Consider the following 17,909-nt stretch of genomic DNA (forward strand, 5'->3'; position numbering starts at 1 on the left):
CGAGTCATAAAAGAGCCAAGGTTGACTACCCCTGATCTATAATCTGAGGCATCTTTGTGGTTTGCTACGTCATCCGCCCGGCGAGGAGGTTAAAATCAGGGACCTCCCTCCGCAGCTCGATTTCCCATCTCTATAGTTCAGGGCTGGGCAACCTCGTCTCTTTTATGACTCATGGACTTCAACTCCCAGAATTCCTGAGTCAGCATAGTCCATGAGTCATAAATGAGACGGGGTTGCCTAGCCCTGCTCTAGTTCATGAGTCACCAAATCTTACAGGAACCCTCGCGACACCGAGATAATCCCTCACTGTTATAAGTTCCGTTTATCCATGAGCGACACTTCCACTAACCATTGAGGTCAAACGACGTCATTGAGCGAGGGCGGGACGGTCGGTTTCGCTTTCTCCGCTTCCGGTCCCCGGTTCGCCGTGGCTGGTGAATGGCCGAGTCGCGAAAAGCCGCTGCCGCCTGCCGATGCGGAGGCCATGGCTTGGGCTGCGTCCTCTTTACCCTCCGATAAATCTCGGTAACGTGGGAACGGGAGCCGCGCCGTAGCTCTCTACCAGGATTCGCCCCCGAGTGGCGAATTGCCAAATCGTCGCAGACTCGCGCGTCGTGTGAACCGCGGTTTAGTTAACCCGGGAGCGCCTGGGTTTCCCCTCGGCTCGGGCGGCTGTAGGGAAGGGCCGGACGCGACGGCCGAGAGTGGCCGAAGCTCAAGAGAGGCAACCTGCTGCAAGGCCGGGACGACGGTTGCAGCTGTCCCGTTTTTCTTGGGCTCGGTTTTCCGCAGCTTGACTGGGCGATCCGGTGGCTTCCATAAAGGAGCCCGTTGGCTTTGCGTGTCGTGGGAATGCGCCTCGTTTCGTGCTCCCTGCTCTGCGGAGCTGAGAGAGAGGGACCTGCGTGCTTCCCCCCCACACACACACACTGTTTTTCGTAACTGAATCAGGAAGGGCAGTAGAATAAAGGCTGCAACGTGCTTAGAGACTTATTTCATTCAATTTCATTCATTCATTCATTCCATGCAACCCCCCCCCCCCTTTTCTTCAAGAGCATAAAGAGGACTACGAAGAACTTTTTTTCCTGCTTTTTTTCCTACCAACAGCAGCCTGACCGGCCCCATAGTCACCCGCTGAATTTCTTGTGTAAGGGTGGACTACACCCTTGTTTTTCAGCTCCTAGTCCAGTGGTTCTCAACCTGTGGGTCGGGACCCCATTTGGGGCCGATCAACCATTTCACTGGGGTCGCCAAGCAAGGCTGTCCGCCATTTTTTTTATCCGCCATTTTTCCCCCCTTTTCCGGCGGGTGCCTTACCTCCCTTGGGCTGGGCCAGCTGGTGGTCGGCCTGCTCCGTCTCTGCCGCTTGCCAGCTACACCTCGGCTGGCGCAGGGGGCGGAACCACGCATGCGCGGTGTTCCCAGGCAGGGAAAGTCCTCGATTTACGACCGGTTGGGTAGTCCTTGACTTATGACCGGTTTAGTCCTCGACTTACGACCGGTTGGGGTCGCGGCATTAAAAAGGTTGAGAACCACTGTCCTAGTCCAAAATCTTAACCACTCTGATTAAACGTTAATAAAACAAGCATCCTACTTTGTTTGAACAATGAATTTACATGAGTTAACAGAGGCCTTCCTTAAGACAATCATTGTCTAGGTTTTTTGAGATCCAGTTTTTTGGCAGCACACAATGGAGTGGAATAGGCATCCATAAGAAGCCTGATGTCACATACAAATGTTATATGTTATATAATTGTGTGTGTGTGTGTGTTATATAAGTTGCATTAGTTGTGTATTCACATAATTTGTATGACACTGTCATAATGGTATGATATCCATGCCCTCTTTGTAGGTGCTTTTCCTGCAGGTGCCCATTCATGCCCACTCCGCAGATGCGCGTGCATTTTGGGAGCCTCTTCTCTTTAGACATATCCTTGGTTGGTGGTAATGCTGCTCTTGTAACCTATGATGGGTCTCGCTCTGGTTCCAGCCCACCAGTTGAAGGCTATACTTGTGCATCCCTTGATTGAGGGAAGAGAAATGATTTCTATAAAAAAAGTGGTTTACATCTGCAGTGGTGATAAGCTACTATATTATTTAATTTAAAATATTAGACACAGAATCTGGAAATAAAAAAGATAGCAAATTAGCCATTCAGTTTCATATTCTTCCTGTCAAGTGTTTTAGTTTTTCTTTTCTCAAACATTCCATATGGTGGTGTTCATGCATAGAAGTCAGCTTAATTTCCTACTTTAAAGGGATTGGGGTGGGACAGAATCTTTTATTTATCATTTACTTATTTATTTGGGGTGCATCGGCAAGCTTTAGGAATTCTTAAAATCTGCTGATACTTCTTTGTAAGGATTGGCACTTGGCAACATTGAATTCACTCATAAAACATAAAATGTTTTGGAGAGTCAGTTTGGGCTAGTGATTAAGGCACCAAGCTAGAAACCAGGAGACCCTGAATCTTGCCTTAGGCATGAAAACCGACTAGGTGACTTTGGACCAGTCTCTTTCTCTCAGCCAAATCCTCTTCTTCTTGCGAAGAAAATAGGAGGTGGAAGGAGTATTAGATATGTTTGTCACCTTGAGTTATTTATAAAAAAAGTAATAAAAGTGGATTATAAATAGATAAATGTTTTATTACCCAGTTCAGTTTTATCTATATGTTATTAAAACCTTTGTGTCTGTAACCTTTAACTGGGCCAAACAGTGCATCATAGGGCAGCAGTTTTTGAATCAAGGTACCTCAAATGGGCTAACTTGTAGAATGCATCCAAAACCTGGGACTCATGCTTCCCATAGGATTGAAATTTGGCAAATATGTGGTCACTTCAGTGCTCTTGCAGTGCTGCACTGTTGCCTGGAAGTTCTTTAGACTGATCCCACCCTAGCCCTCTGGTAGCTAGGCAGACCAATTCTACATCAAACCGGATGGAAATCAAAAGTTGCTCCTGTTCCCATTGCTTTTTTGCCCCTAGTTTTATGTTTAGGTAAGGCAATGTCTTTGAAATGACGACCCCTTGTAGGTTGTCTAGTTAAACTTTAAAAATATAAAAATAAGCCCTTTCACTGATACAGTTCTTAGCCATAGTGGATTTCTTTACTTTAGGAGCTGCATATGTTCTATTTGGAAAAATATTTGAATGTGAAGAAATAAGTATTCTTTTATGTGTCCTATCAGCTTTCAATTCTTATTTCTTGCCTTAGGTTTATCTGTGTATATCCAGCCTATATAAATAACAAGAAGACAATAGCAGAAGGAAGAAGAATACCTCTTGACAAAGTAATTGTGGGTGAAGGGAGGAAAGAAAATCTGTGCATCAGAAATATAATTTGGAAACTTATGTAGAATAAAATGTATTTGTGTGATCTGTTATTTCATGAAGCCTTATTAATCAGATACTAAGATGTAGTATCTGTATTTGCTTTAAGTAAAAAAATGCATTGTATATATTCATTAGTGCATAATGTTAGTTTTGCCACTACATATTTATGTCTTGCATGTATAAAAAGACTTGGTTGTTTTAATGTAGTTTAAAATTAAAGTACTTAAATGATTTATCTATCTAGGAATATTAAAAAGTTCAGTTGCAAGCTATAATTACTCCATGGTTAACTAACATTTTTGTTACATGAAAATTTCTTTGCTTTTTTTTTTCTTTTGGTATCGGGTAACAAATTGACAAGGGTTGTCAGTGCCAATTTTTAAAGCTGGCATATGGCTTGCAAAATTTAAAGCTGTGCATGCTCAAATTAATTTATATCTATCCATTCTATGGGCTATACCATATGTCTCTAAATATTTCCCATTTTATTGTGTTAATTGATTTTTGTTGTTTTAGTCAATTGTACCTCAATATATTTTAGGAATTGTTTTTTTCTTTTTCCTATAAATGGGTAAGATGCACATAATCATTTTAATGCTGTTGCAATAAAACGCTGAAGGCTCCAAATTCTGTAGCATTAGCTAATAACAATTGATCTGTGGGTGACAGCTTAATTGGTGGCCAGAAATCATAAACGCTAAAAAATATTTGGGTTTTTTTGTTTTGTTTTGTTTTGTTTTGGTAGGCTATTGAAAATCCTACATCTACAGAAATCCAAGATGTTTGTGCAGCAGTTGGTCTTAATGTGCTTTTGGAGGTATTTTTTTTTGTTATTTCCTACTATACTCTTATGTAAAACTATAATTGCACAATTGGTGACAAAGGGGAAGGGAGTAAGAAGAGTCAAACTCACGGAAGCAGTGTTGTGACACAAGTCCTTCCCTTCCTTAGAATAATGAAAGCAGCAGACCTTACAGAGGACACTGTAATAAATGGAGGTTGAGGATCACAGAACACATTCTTCCAATAGAGTGTTAACAACACTCTGGAGAGATATAAATCTAAAATGTTTATGCTGGTATACTATAATAATTAAGATAATGAGCTGGGAAATCCATCTTTGAAATCTAATCCTTGGCATACACTCCCCCAAAAAACTTTAATAATATAACTTTCAAATTGTTACAATAAATTGTAGCCTTTCTTACAGAGTTTTCCTTTGAATTACTAAGGTAATATATTTGACTATTAAAATAAACAGTTTAGCCCAGAGGTCTTCAAACGTGGCCCTTTTATGACTTGTGGACTTCAACTCCCAGAATTCCTCAGCCAGGCACGCTGGCTGAGGAATTCTGGGAGTTGAAGTCCACAAGTCATGAAAGGGCCAAGTTCGAAGACCCCTGGTTTAGCCCTATATTTGTTATTCCTGTGTAACTATTAGGACTGTTAATTTAATAGTTTAACGGTTCTTGCTCCCAAAGTAGATTTATAATTGTAAGCATTTTTATTTTGCTTATGCTTAACTTGTAATGTTCTGAACTTTCTTTATGTACTAGAAAAACAAAATGTATCCCAGGGAATGGAACCGTGATGCGCAATATAGGGGTAGAGTTCGCATTCAGCTGAAGCAGGAAGATGGTAATCTATGTCAGCCTGAGTTTCCAACACGTGAGTGTTATAAATATGCACAAGGCTGGTTTGTTCCTTTTGTTCATTTATAGATGGAAGCCAAAGCTGCATATTATGGAGCGCAAATGGTGGATAATTCCTGGTTACCCTCTGCTTGATGAATTACTTTCTTGTTCTTTTCTCTCTGTTTAGGTAAGGCAGTGATGTTATATGCAGCAGAAACAATTCCCAAACTGAAAACTAGGACACAGAAAATGGGAAGCAGTGACCCAAGTCTACAGCAAGGAGAAGGAGGCAAAAAAAACAAAGGAAAAAAGAAGAAATGAATGTGACATGGACTAATATATATTCAAATGAGTATGGTTACAAAAGAATAATGATTTCAAATGACGGACAGACCAATGAGAACATGCAAAGCTATTTTGTGGTAGTTTTTGAATTAGAATGAATTTCATTTTGCATAAAATTATGGTTGAACTATTTGGGAACATAACCAGAAAATCCTCTTCTAATATTTAAAAAATATGGAAAAATAATGTTTTAGTGTATTGAACTGTATGTACAAATGAATGCAAAGCTGTTTGTTTTTACCTTGGATACATTTTCACTTGATAACTTTACAATGAAATACATTTGTCACTGTGATGTTGGGCTTCTCTTTATTACAATAAACATATGTTTGGATTAAACTGTTTAGAATGTTTTAATTGCTAAGTAGTGCTTCCAGTTATATTATTTTTTGATGGAAATCAATAAACTGTCATGCCTGGGAGAGTTACGACAGCTGTATTTCATGGGCAATTGCAGGGAAAGTACTCATAAATTGTACTCTGTTTATATCAATATATTTTCTGTAGATGTCCAAAGGAATAATTTAAATTTCATAATTGAACTTTTTTTTTAGTGCCAAAATACCTAAGAATGTTTAAATGTAGTTTTAAAAAGAAAACATTGGTAACAATAGTTGAAAGTCCATGGACCCAGGGTTGGTCCAGCATTGTATGTATGATAACTATATATTTTTTTTAATTTTCTGGGTTCTGTTTAGTTTAAATAAACTATATTTAAACTATATTAAATATAGTTTAAATCAATTATAACATTGCTCAAGATAATCAGCATTTCTAAACTGAAACAGAAAGATGTACCATCAATGTTTCATCTAGTTAATATAAATAATCAGTAACATGGAAAAATACAAGAAGGACAAATTTCTAACTACAATGACTATATAGTGGAAATTGATAGAATCTGATAGCAATATTGCTTTCTTCATGTGAAAAGTAGTGACTTATCTTTCACCAAACTCAAAAACTGTAAAATCATACATTTTTGGCTTTAGCACTTCCTCAGATTTAGTTTAGTGGGATGAAAGACTTATTTCTACTATAGCTTATAACTCTGAAGGTATTTGCATCAGCAATTAATGAACCAAGGACACTCACTTTTGTGGTGCTGACTTTAATTTTAATTTACGTCATGCTCTACATCTTTCTGTATCAACTTCAGCTGTTCAATAATATTGCCTTACACTAAAGTTATTCCAATGGCATAAAATTACAAAAAGCAATAAAAGGTCAAATATACAAGCCTGTTCTCTAGGCAATATGTCGATGTTTTCTCAGTCCCATGCAAATTAACTCTATTAGTGCATTTTCAAATGGGAAACTTCCCACCTGGCTTGGTTTGACTTGCACACTTCTATTATACTATCTTTATTTTCCAGCTGATTACAAGTATGTGGATTTTTCCACAAAGAATTTAATAGAAAAGTATATGTAGCAAAAATAGTTTTTGGCAACAATACAGTATGCATATTATTGGTGTCAGTGACATATATTATCTCATTTTGCATGGAACATAATCATACACAGATTACATTTCGCGTGCTTCTTTATACTAATGGGATTTAGGTTACAGTAAGATGCTGTGGTGCCCAGCTAGGGGGCAGCACCTAGCTGCTCAGCTTAAAGGCGAGCAGAATTAGGCCAGGTTAGGATGATAATCAGGAATCTAGGAGTTGCAATTTAGATTGGGAAAAATATCTACAAAGTGACATCAGCAAACCATTTCTATATTGTTGCCAAGAAAATTATATGCCTATTTCTATGAAGGCAACTGGAAGTTGAGTTTGAATCAAAAGAAAAAAGATTGTCCACTAGGACCTCGGAGTCCTAGTGGACAATCACTTAAATATGAGCCAGCAGTGTGCTGCAGCTGCCAAAAAGGCCAACACAGTGCTGGGCTGCATTAACAGGGATAGAATCAAGATCACGTGAAGTATTAATACCACTTTACAATGCCTTGGTAAGGCCACACTTGGAATACTGCATCCAGTTTTGGTCACCACGATGTAAAAAAGATGTTGAAACTCTAGAAAGAGTACAGAGAAGAACAACAAAGATGATTAGGGGACTGGAGGCTAAAGCAAATAAGGAAAGGCTGCTGGAATTGGGTATGTCTAGTTTAATGAAGAGAAGGACGAGGGGGGACATGATAGCAGTGTTCCAATATCTCGGGCTGCCACAAAGAAGAGGGAGTCAAGCTATTTTCCAAGGCGCCTGAAGGCAGAACAAGAAGCAACGGATGGAAACTAATCAAGGAGAGAAGCAACCTAAAACTAAGGAGAAACTTCCTGACAGAACAAATAACCAATGGAACAATCTGCCTCCTCTTCACCACTTACGAGGTTGTGACCTTCAAAAATTCTTCTCTGACCTGTCGGTAAACAGACTTTACCATATCCCAAAGGACGGACTCGTCCCCCAACCTGATCTACTGGAGGTTCCAGGGAAGGTTGAAATAATAATAATAATAATGAACATTTTGATCTCTTATGATAAAGACTCTCGGGGGGAAACAAGAAATGATCGTATATAGAATTCAAATGATTTTATTTTTAAATCCCTTTCTTTTGAAATGTGTGTTTAAGAGATTCTGTACTATTAGCAATATTGAGAATTCCCAAGCTATTGGGAGTATTATTTCCTACAAGATGCATTGATGGATATTAGCACAGGTAGTTTAATATTTCACTCAGTATACAGGAAGACAAGCAGGCAGCAGCTCTCACTATCTGTGGGATGGAACATCATCCTTACAGAGGAGGGATTCAGACACATCACAGTACCTTTGCTGAAGAAACACATTCTGAAATATTTTTATTTATTTATTTATTTTATTTTTTAAATTTATATCCCGCCCTTCTCCTTGCGGACTCAGGGCGGCTAACAACCGGATAAAATACAAAAATATCACACTACAGATTAAAAAGTTAATTAAAAGGGAAATATTAGTAATTGGTCTAATTAAAATTATAATTAAAACCCCCTCTAAAAGTTTCCCCTAGGCCAGTCCCGCAAGCTGGAAGAACCATTTCTTAAGGGCGCGGCGGAAGGGAGATCAGGGATCACCCTGATCTCTGGGGGTAGTTCATTCCAGAGGGTGGGAGCTCCCACAGAGAAGGCCCTCCCCCTTGGGGTCGCCAGCCGGCACTGTCTGGCTGACGGCACCCTGAGGAGACCCACTCTGTGGGAGCGTACAGGTCGATGGGGGGTAATCTGCGGCAGGAGGCGGTCTCGGAGATATCCAGGTCCGATGCCATGGAGCGCTTTAAAGATGATGGTCAACACCTTGAAGCGCACCCGGAAGGCCACCGGCAGCCAATGTAGCTCGCGCAGCAGCGGTGTTACATGGGAGCGACNCTGTTTTGGTAAATTTCTTTACTTTCTGTATTTCCCTTTTCATTTTTTTTCCAGATGATCTTGTGATAGAAATACTTCAGCTCCTCGATTTTATTATTAGCAGCCATTATTTGATGATAAATTGAAATAACCATATGCACCAACAAATAGCCACTTTAAATTATAGAAAATAAACAAACATACAGTTTTTAGCCACCAAATCCATGCCTGAGAGAGACAAATGACATCTGCAACCTCTTCTTTATTTTTAATCCCTTAAAGGAAGAAAATTCCCCATTTTCTCAGTCCAACACAGACCTATTTTCCACATCTGGCATGACATAGTTATTGCACAGAGGATTTACAGAAAATTGTGACTCACTTATTATCTAATCTTTTGGCTGCAAGACATGCTCTATTTTAAAGGTTTCCAAGATCCTCTATGACCCAGAACCCTTTCCCCCAATGTTTCTCAGATTTGCTTTTCTTCTTAATCTTTGTTTTATTGTTGGCTGCATTATTATTCATATTTCTATCTTTTTCTATAGGACTAGAGCAGAGGTAGGCAACCTCGGTCTTTTATGACCCATGGACTTCAACTCCCAGAATTCCTGAGTCAGGAATTTTATTCATTTTATGTAATAAGGTTTTGGAACAGAAAAGCAGGACCAACTCAGGAATGAACAACAGAGCTTCCAAAGGCTATGTAGTTTTGAATTAAGTGGACCAATACAATCTACCTCGTTCCCTACTCCTGTTGAAACCTTCATAGCTAGGACATATTTCTCCAATCTCAACTCCAATTCCCATAGTCCCTGACACATAACTGGAGATACATAACTGAAGAGCACCAAGCTGGGAAAGATGGGTGACTTTTCATGTCAGCGGTAAAAGTCACCAATGTTACATGCTCAGCAAAGAGCAGGGATCTCCAACTTTGGCAAGTTTAAGACTTGTGGACTTCAACTCTCAGAATTCCTCAGCCAGCAATGCTGGCTAGGGAATTCTGGGAGTTGAAGTCCACAAGTCTTAAAGTTGCCAAGGTTGGAAACCCCTGGCGTAGAGGATAACTCTACAGTGGGTGTGATTTCAGTAAGTTTTCTTCTCCGTTTATATTGCTAATTTATGTTTCTTACTCTTATACAGTATGAATTCTGAATTTTCTCCCACAGCTGTCATTGCTTTGCATGTCTAGATTCAGACATTTTACCAAGTTCTTTTATTAAGCTTCGGGTCTCTAACAAGAGATAGAATCCTGTAAAAAAAAAAAAGAAAGAAAAATCCGTCACGTGCAACAACGTCCAACATGGGAGCCACATCAGCACCCATCACTTTTCATGGTTCTCCATCTATAACAGGGGTAGTCAACCTTGGCTCTTTTATGACTCGTGGACTTCAACTCCCAGAATTCCTGAGCCAGCANCGAGTCATAAAAGAGCCAAGGTTGACTACCCCTGATCTATAATCTGAGGCATCTTTGTGGTTTGCTACGTCATCCGCCCGGCGAGGAGGTTAAAATCAGGGACCTCCCTCCGCAGCTCGATTTCCCATCTCTATAGTTCAGGGCTGGGCAACCTCGTCTCTTTTATGACTCATGGACTTCAACTCCCAGAATTCCTGAGCCAGCATAGTCCATGAGTCATAAATGAGACGAGGTTGCCTAGCCCTGCTCTAGTTCATGAGTCACCAAACCTTACAGGAACTCTCGCGACACCGAGACAGTCCCTCGCTGTTATAAGTTCCGTTTATCCATGAGCGACACTTCCACTAACCATTGAGGTCAAACGACGTCACTGAGCGAGGGCGGGACGGTCGGTTTCGCTTTCTCCGCTTCCGGTCCCCGGTTCGCCGTGGCTGGTGAATGGCCGAGTCGCGAAAAGCCGCTGCCGCCTGCCGATGCGGAGGCCATGGCTTGGGCTGCGTCCTCTTTACCCTCCGATAAATCTCGGTAACGTGGGAACGGGAGCCGCGCCGTAGCTCTCTGCCAGGATTCGCCCCCGAGTGGCGAATTGCCAAATCGTCGCAGACTCGCGCGTCGTGTGAACCGCGGTTTAGTTAACCCGGGAGCGCCTGGGTTTCCCCTCGGCTCGGGCGGCTGTAGGGAAGGGCCGGACGCGACGGCCGAGAGTGGCCGAAGCTCAAGAGAGGCAACCTGCTGCAAGGCCGGGGCGACGGTTGCAGCTGTCCCGTTTTTCTTGGGCTCGGTCTTCCGCAGCTTGACTGGGCGATCCGGTGGCTTCCATAAAGGAGCCCGTTGGCTTTGCGTGTCGTGGGAATGCGCCTCGTTTCGTGGTCCCTGCTCTGCGGAGCTGAGAGAGAGGGACCTGCGTGCTTCCCCCCCCCCCACACACACTGTTTTTCGTAACTGAATCAGGAAGGGCAGTAGAATAAAGGCTGCAACGTGCTTAGAGACTTATTTCATTCAATTTCATTCATTCATTCATTCCATGCAACCCCCCCCCTTTTCTTCAAGAGCATAAAGAGGACTACGAAGAACTTTTTTTTCCTGCTTTTTTCCTCCCAACAGCAGCCTGACCGGCCCCATAGTCACCCGCTGAATTTCTTGTGTAAGGGTGGACTACACCCTTGTTTTTCAGCTCCTAGTCCAGTGGTTCTCAACCTGTGGGTCGGGACCCCATTTGGGGTCCATCGGCCATTTCATGGGGGTCGCCAAGCAAGGCTGTCCGCCATTTTTTTTGTCTGCCATTTTTCCCCCCTTTTCCAGCGGGTGCCTTACCTCCCTTGGGCTGGGCCAGCTGGTGGTTGGCCTGCTCCGTCTCTGCCGCTTGCCAGCTACACCTCGGCTGGCGCAGGGGGCGGAACCACGCATGCGCGGTGTTCCCAGGCAGGGAAAGTCCTCGATTTACGACCGGTTGGGTAGTCCTTGACTTACGACCGGTTTAGTCCTCAACTTATGACCGGTTTAGTCCTCGACTTACGACCGGTTGGGGTCGCGGCATTAAAAAGGTTGAGAACCACTGTCCTAGTCCAAAATCTTAACCACTCTGATTAAACGTTAATAAAACAAGCATCCTACTTTGTTTGAACAATGAATTTACATGAGTTAACAGAGGCTTCCTTAAGACAATCATTATCTAGGTTTTCTGAGATCCAGTATTTTGGCAGCACACAATGGAGTGGAATAGGCATCCATAAGAAGCCTGATGTCACATACAAATGTTATATGTTATATAATTGTGTGTGTGTGTGTTATATAAGTTGCATTAGTTGTGTATTCACGTAATTTGTATGACACTGTCATAATGGTATGATATCCATGCCCTCTTTGTAGGTGCTTTTCCTGCAGGTGCCCATTCATGCCCACTCCGCAGATGCGCGTGCATTTTGGGAGCCTCTTCTCTTTAGACATATCCTTGGTTGGTGGTAATGCTGCTCTTGTAACCTATGATGGGTCTCGCTCTGGTTCCAGCCCACCAGTTGAAGGCTATACTTGTGCATCCCTTGATTGAGGGAAGAGAAATGATTTCTATAAAAAAAGTGGTTTAGATCTGCAGTTGTGATAAGCTACTATATTATTTAATTTAAAATATTAGAGACAGAATCTGCAAATAAAAAAGATAGCAAATTAGCCATTCAGTTTCATATTCTTCCTGTCAAGTGTTTTAGGTTTTTTTCCCCTCAAACATTCCATATGGTGGTGTTCATGAATAGAAGTCAGCTTAATTTCCCACTTTAAAGGGATTGGGGTGGGACAGAATCTTTTATTTATCATTTACTTATTTATTTGGGATGCATCTGCAAGCTTTAGGAATTCTTAAAATCTGCTGATACTTCTTTGTAAGGATTGGCACTTGGCAACATTGAATTCACTCATAAAACATAAAATGTTTTGGAGAGTCAGTTTGGGCTAGTGATTAAGGCACCAGGCTAGAAACCAGGAGACCCTGAATCTTGCCTTAGGCATGAAAACCGACTAGGTGACTTTGGACCAGTCTCTCTCAGCCAAATCCTCTTCTTCTTGCAAAGAAAATAGGAGGTGGAAGGAGTATTAGATATGTTTGTCACCTTGAGTTATTTATAAAAAAAGTAATAAAAGTGGATTATAAATAGATAAATGTTTTATTACCCAGTTCAGTTTTATCTATATGTTATTAAAACCTTTGTAAAAAGTAATAAAAGTGGATTATAAATAGATAAATGTTTTATTACCCAGTTCAGTTTTATCTATATGTTATTAAAACCTTTGTGTCTGTAACCTTTAACTGGGCCAAACAGTGCATCATAGGGCAGCAGTTTTTGAATCAAGGTACCTCAAATGGGCTAACTTGTAGAATGCATCCAAAACCTGGGACTCATGCTTCCCATAGGATTGAAATTTGGCAAATATGTGGTCACTTCAGTGCTCCTACAGTGCTGCACTGTTGCCTGGAAGTTCTTTAGACTGATCCCACCCTAGCCCTCTGGTAGCTAGGCAGACCAATTCTACATCAAACCGGCTGGAAATCAAAAGTTGCTCCTGTTCCCATTGCTTTTTTGCCCCTAGTTTTATGTTTAGGTAAGGCAATGTCTTTGAAATGACGACCCCTTGTAGGCTGTCTAGTTTTTAAAATATAAAAATAAGCCCTTTCGCTGATATAGTTCTTAGCCATAGTGGATTTCTTTACTTTAGGAGCTGCATATGTCCTATTTGGAAAAATATTTGAATGTGAAGAAATAAGTATTCTTTTATGTGTCCTATCAGCTTTCAATTCTTATTTCTTGCCTTAGGTTTATCTGTGTATATCCAGCCTATATAAATAACAAGAAGACAATAGCAGAAGGAAGAAGAATACCTCTTGACAAAGTAATTGTGGGTGAAGGGAGGAAAGAAAATCTGTGCATCAGAAATATAATTTGGAAACTTATGTAGAATAAAATGTATTTGTGTGATCTGTTATTTCATGAAGCCTTATTAATCAGATACTAAGATGTAGTATCTGTATTTGCTTTAAGTAAAAAAATGCATTGTATATATTCATTAGTGCATAATGTTAATTTTGCCACTACATATTTATGTCTTGCATGTATAAAAAGACTTGGTTGTTTTAATGTAGTTTAAAATTAAAGTACTTAAATGATTTATCTATCTAGGAATATTAAAAAGTTTAGTTGCAAGCTATAATTACTCCATGGTTAACTAACATTTTTGTTACATGAAAATTTCTTTGCTTTTTTTTTTCTTTTGGTATCGGGTAACAAATTGACAAGGGTTGTCAGTGCCAATTTTTAAAGCTGGCATATGGCTTGCAAAATTTAAAGCTGTGCATGCTCAAATTAATTTATATCTATACATTCTATGGGCTATACCATATGTCTCTAAATATTTCCCATTTTATTGTGTTAATTGATTTTTGTTGTTTTAGTCAATTGTACCTCAATATATTTTAGGAATTGTTTTTTCTTTTTCCTATAAATGGGTAAGATGCACATAATCATTTTAATGCTGTTGCAATAAAACGCTGAAGGCTCCAAATTCTGTAGCATTAGCTAATAACAATTAATCTGTGGGTGACAGCTTAATTGGTGGCCAGAAATCATAAACGCTAAAAAATATTTGGGTTTTTTTGTTTTGTTTTGTTTTGTTTCGGTAGGCTATTGAAAATCCTACATCTACAGAAATCCAAGATGTTTGTGCAGCAGTTGGTCTTAATGTGCTTTTGGAGGTATTTTTTTTTTATTTCCTACTATACTCTTATGTAAAACTATAATTGCACAATTGGTGACAAAGGGGAAGGGAGTAAGAAGAGTCAAACTCACGGAAGCAATGTTGTGACACAAGTCCTTCCCTTCCTTAGAATAATGAAAGCAGCAGACCTTACAGAGGACACTGTAATAAATGGAGGTTGAGGATCACAGAACACATTCTTCCAATAGAGTGTTAACAACACTCTGGAGAGCTATAAATCTAAAATGTTTATGCTGGTATACTACAATAATTAAGATAATGAGCTGGGAAATCCATGTTTGAAATCTAATCCTTGGCATACACTCCCCCCAAAACCCTTTAATAATATAACTTTCAAATTGTTACAATAAATTGTAGCCTTTCTCACAGAGTTTTCCTTTGAATTACTAAGGTAATATATTTGACTATTAAAATAAACAGTTTAGCCCAGAGGTCTTCAAACGTGGCCCTTTTATGACTTGTGGACTTCAACTCCCAGAATTCCTCAGCCAGGCACGCTGGCTGAGGAATTCTGGGAGTTGAAGTCCACAAGTCATGAAAGGGCCAAGTTCAAAGACCCCTGGTTTAGCCCTATATTTGTTATTCCTGTGTAACTATTAGGACTGTTAATTTAATAGTTTAACGGTTCTTGCTCCCAAAGTAGATTTATAATTGTAAGCATTTTTATTTTGCTTATGCTTAACTTGTAATGTTCTGAACTTTCTTTATGTACTAGAAAAACAAAATGTATCCCAGGGAATGGAACCGTGATGCGCAATATAGGGGTAGAGTTCGCATTCAGCTGAAGCAGGAAGATGGTAATCTATGTCAGCCTGAGTTTCCAACACGTGAGTGTTATAAATATGCACAAGGCTGGTTTGTTCCTTTTGTTCATTTATAGATGGAAGCCAAAGCTGCATATTATGGAGCGCAAATGGTGGATAATTTTTGGTTACCCTCTGCTTGATGAATTACTTTCTTGTTCTTTTCTCTCTGTTTAGGTAAGGCAGTGATGTTATATGCAGCAGAAACAATTCCCAAACTGAAAACAAGGACACAGAAAATGGGAAGCAGTGACCCAAGTCTACAGCAAGGAGAAGGAGGCAAAAAAAACAAAGGAAAAAAGAAGAAATGAATGTGACATGGACTAATATATATTCAAATGAGTATGGTTACAGAAGAATAATGATTTCAAATGACGGACAGACCAATGAGAACATGCAAAGCTATTTTGTGGTAGTTTTTGAATTAGAATGAATTTCATTTTGCATAAAATTATGGTTGAACTATTTGGGAACATAACCAGAAAATCCTCTTCTAATATTTAAAAAATATGGAAAAATAATGTTTTAGTGTATTGAACTGTATGTACAAATGAATGCAAAGCTGTTTGTTTTTGCCTTGGATACATTTTCACTTGATAACTTTACAATGAAATACATTTGTCACTGTGATGTTGGGCTTCTCTTTATTACAATAAACATATGTTTGGATTAAACTGTTTAGAATGTTTTAATTGCTAAGTAGTGCTTCCAGTTATATTATTTTTTGATGGAAATCAATAAACTGTCATGCCTGGGAGAGTTACGACAGCTGTATTTCATGGGCAATTGCAGGGAAAGTACTCATAAATTGTACTCTGTTTATATCAATATATTTTCTGTAGATGTCCAAAGGAATAATTTAAATTTAAATTTCATAATTGAACTTTTTTTTTAGTGCCAAAATACCTAAGAATGTCTAAATGTAGTTTTAAAAAGAAAACATTGGTAACAATAGTTGAAAGTCCATGGACCCAGGGTTGGTCCAGCATTGTATGTATGATAACTATATATTTTTTTTAATTTTCTGGGTTCTGTTTAGTTTAAATAAACTATATTTAAACTATATTAAATATAGTTTAAATCAATTATAACATTGCTCAAGATAATCAGCATTTCTAAACTGAAACAGAAAGATGTACCATCAATGTTTCATGTAGTTAATATAAATAATCAGTAACATATGGAAAAATACAAGAAGGACAAATTTCTAACTACAATGACTATATAGTGGAAATTGATAGAATCTGATAGCAATATTGCTTTCTTCATGTGAAAAGTAGTGACTTATCTTTCACCAAACTCAAAAACTGTAAAATCATACATTTTTGGCTTTAGCACTTCCTCAGATTTAGTTTAGTGGGATGAAAGACTTATTTCTACTATAGTTTATAACTCTGAAGGTATTTGCATCAGCAATTAATGAACCAAGGACACTCACTTTTGTGGTGCTGACTTTAATTTTAATTTACGTCATGCTCTACATCTTTCTGTATCAACTTCAGCTGTTCAATAATATTGCCTTACACTAAAGTTATTCCAATGGCATAAAATTACAAAAAGCAATAAAAGGTCAAATATACAAGCCTGTTCTCTAGGCAATATGTCGATGTTTTCTCAGTCCCATGCAAATTAACTCTATTAGTGCATTTTCAAATGGGAAACTTCCCACCTGGCTTGGTTTGACTTGCACACTTCTATTATACTATCTTTATTTTCCAGCTGATTACAAGTATGTGGATTTTTCCAGAAAGAATTTAATAGAAAAGTATATGTAGCAAAAATAGTTTTTGGCAACAATACAGTATGCATATTATTGGTGTCAGTGACATATATTATCTCATTTTGCATGGAACATAATCATACATAGATTACATTTCGCGTGCTTCTTTATACTAATGGGATTTAGGTTACAGTAAGATGCCGTGGTGCCCAGCTAGGGGGCAGCACCTAGCTGCTCAGCTTAAAGGCGAGCAGAATTAGGCCCGGTTAGGATGATAATCAGGAATCTAGGAGTTGCAATTTAGATTGGGAAAAATATCTACAAAGTGACATCAGCAAACCACTTCTATATTGTTGCCAAGAAAATTATATGCCTATTTCTATGAAGGCAACTGGAAGTTGAGTTTGAATCAAAAGAAAAAAGATTGTCTACTAGGACCTCGGAGTCCTAGTGGACAATCACTTAAATATGAGCCAGCAGTGTGCTGCAGCTGCCAAAACGGCCAACACAGTGCTGGGCTGCATTAACAGATAGAATCAAGATCACGTGAAGTATTAATACCACTTTACAATGCCTTGGTAAGGCCACACTTGGAATACTGCATCCAGTTTTGGTCACCACGATGTAAAAAAGAAGTTGAGACTCTAGAAAGAGTACAGAGAAGAGCAACAAAGATGATTAGGGGACTGGAGGCTAAAGCAGATAAGGAAAGGCTGCTGGAATTGGGTATGTCTAGTTTAACAAAGAGAAGGACAAGGGGGGACATGATAGCAGTGTTCCAATATCTCAGGGGCTGCCACAAAGAAGAGGGAGTGAAGCTATTTTCCAAGGTGCCTGAAGGCAGAAGAAGAAGAAAAGGATGGAAACTAATCAAGGAGAGAAGCAACCTAGAACTAAGGAGAAACTTCCTGACAGTTAGAACAATTAACCAGTGGAACAACCTGCCTCCAGAAGTGGTGAATGCTCCAACACTGGAAGTTTTTAAGAAGAGACTGGACAGCCATTTGTCTGAAATGGTATAGGGTTTCCTGCCTGAGCAGGGGGTTGGACTAGATG

General features: G+C 39.5%; 2 protein-coding genes across 2 annotated transcripts; both read left to right on the forward strand.

The window, feature by feature from the left end:
• The first annotated feature begins 408 nt into the window (after positions 1-408).
• On the forward strand, positions 409-5,650 carry LOC107293245 (signal recognition particle 19 kDa protein). Its single transcript, XM_015822389.1, has 5 exons — positions 409-525; positions 3,214-3,289; positions 4,078-4,149; positions 4,889-5,000; positions 5,154-5,650. Exons 1-5 carry the CDS (start codon positions 485-487, stop codon positions 5,285-5,287), a joined length of 435 nt encoding a protein of 144 aa, XP_015677875.1. The 5' UTR covers positions 409-484; the 3' UTR covers positions 5,288-5,650.
• Positions 5,651-10,475: 4,825 nt separating this feature from the next.
• Positions 10,476-15,807, forward strand: LOC107293246 (signal recognition particle 19 kDa protein-like). The gene is made up of 5 exons (XM_015822390.1): positions 10,476-10,592; positions 13,373-13,448; positions 14,236-14,307; positions 15,046-15,157; positions 15,311-15,807. Exons 1-5 carry the CDS (start codon positions 10,552-10,554, stop codon positions 15,442-15,444), a joined length of 435 nt encoding a protein of 144 aa, XP_015677876.1. The 5' UTR covers positions 10,476-10,551; the 3' UTR covers positions 15,445-15,807.
• The last annotated feature ends 2,102 nt before the right edge of the window (positions 15,808-17,909 follow it).

Source organism: Protobothrops mucrosquamatus, unplaced genomic scaffold (genome assembly GCF_001527695.2).
Source record: "Protobothrops mucrosquamatus isolate PMUCROS unplaced genomic scaffold, P.Mucros_1.0 scaffold1545, whole genome shotgun sequence".
NCBI classification, from domain to species: Eukaryota; Metazoa; Chordata; class Lepidosauria; order Squamata; family Viperidae; genus Protobothrops; species Protobothrops mucrosquamatus.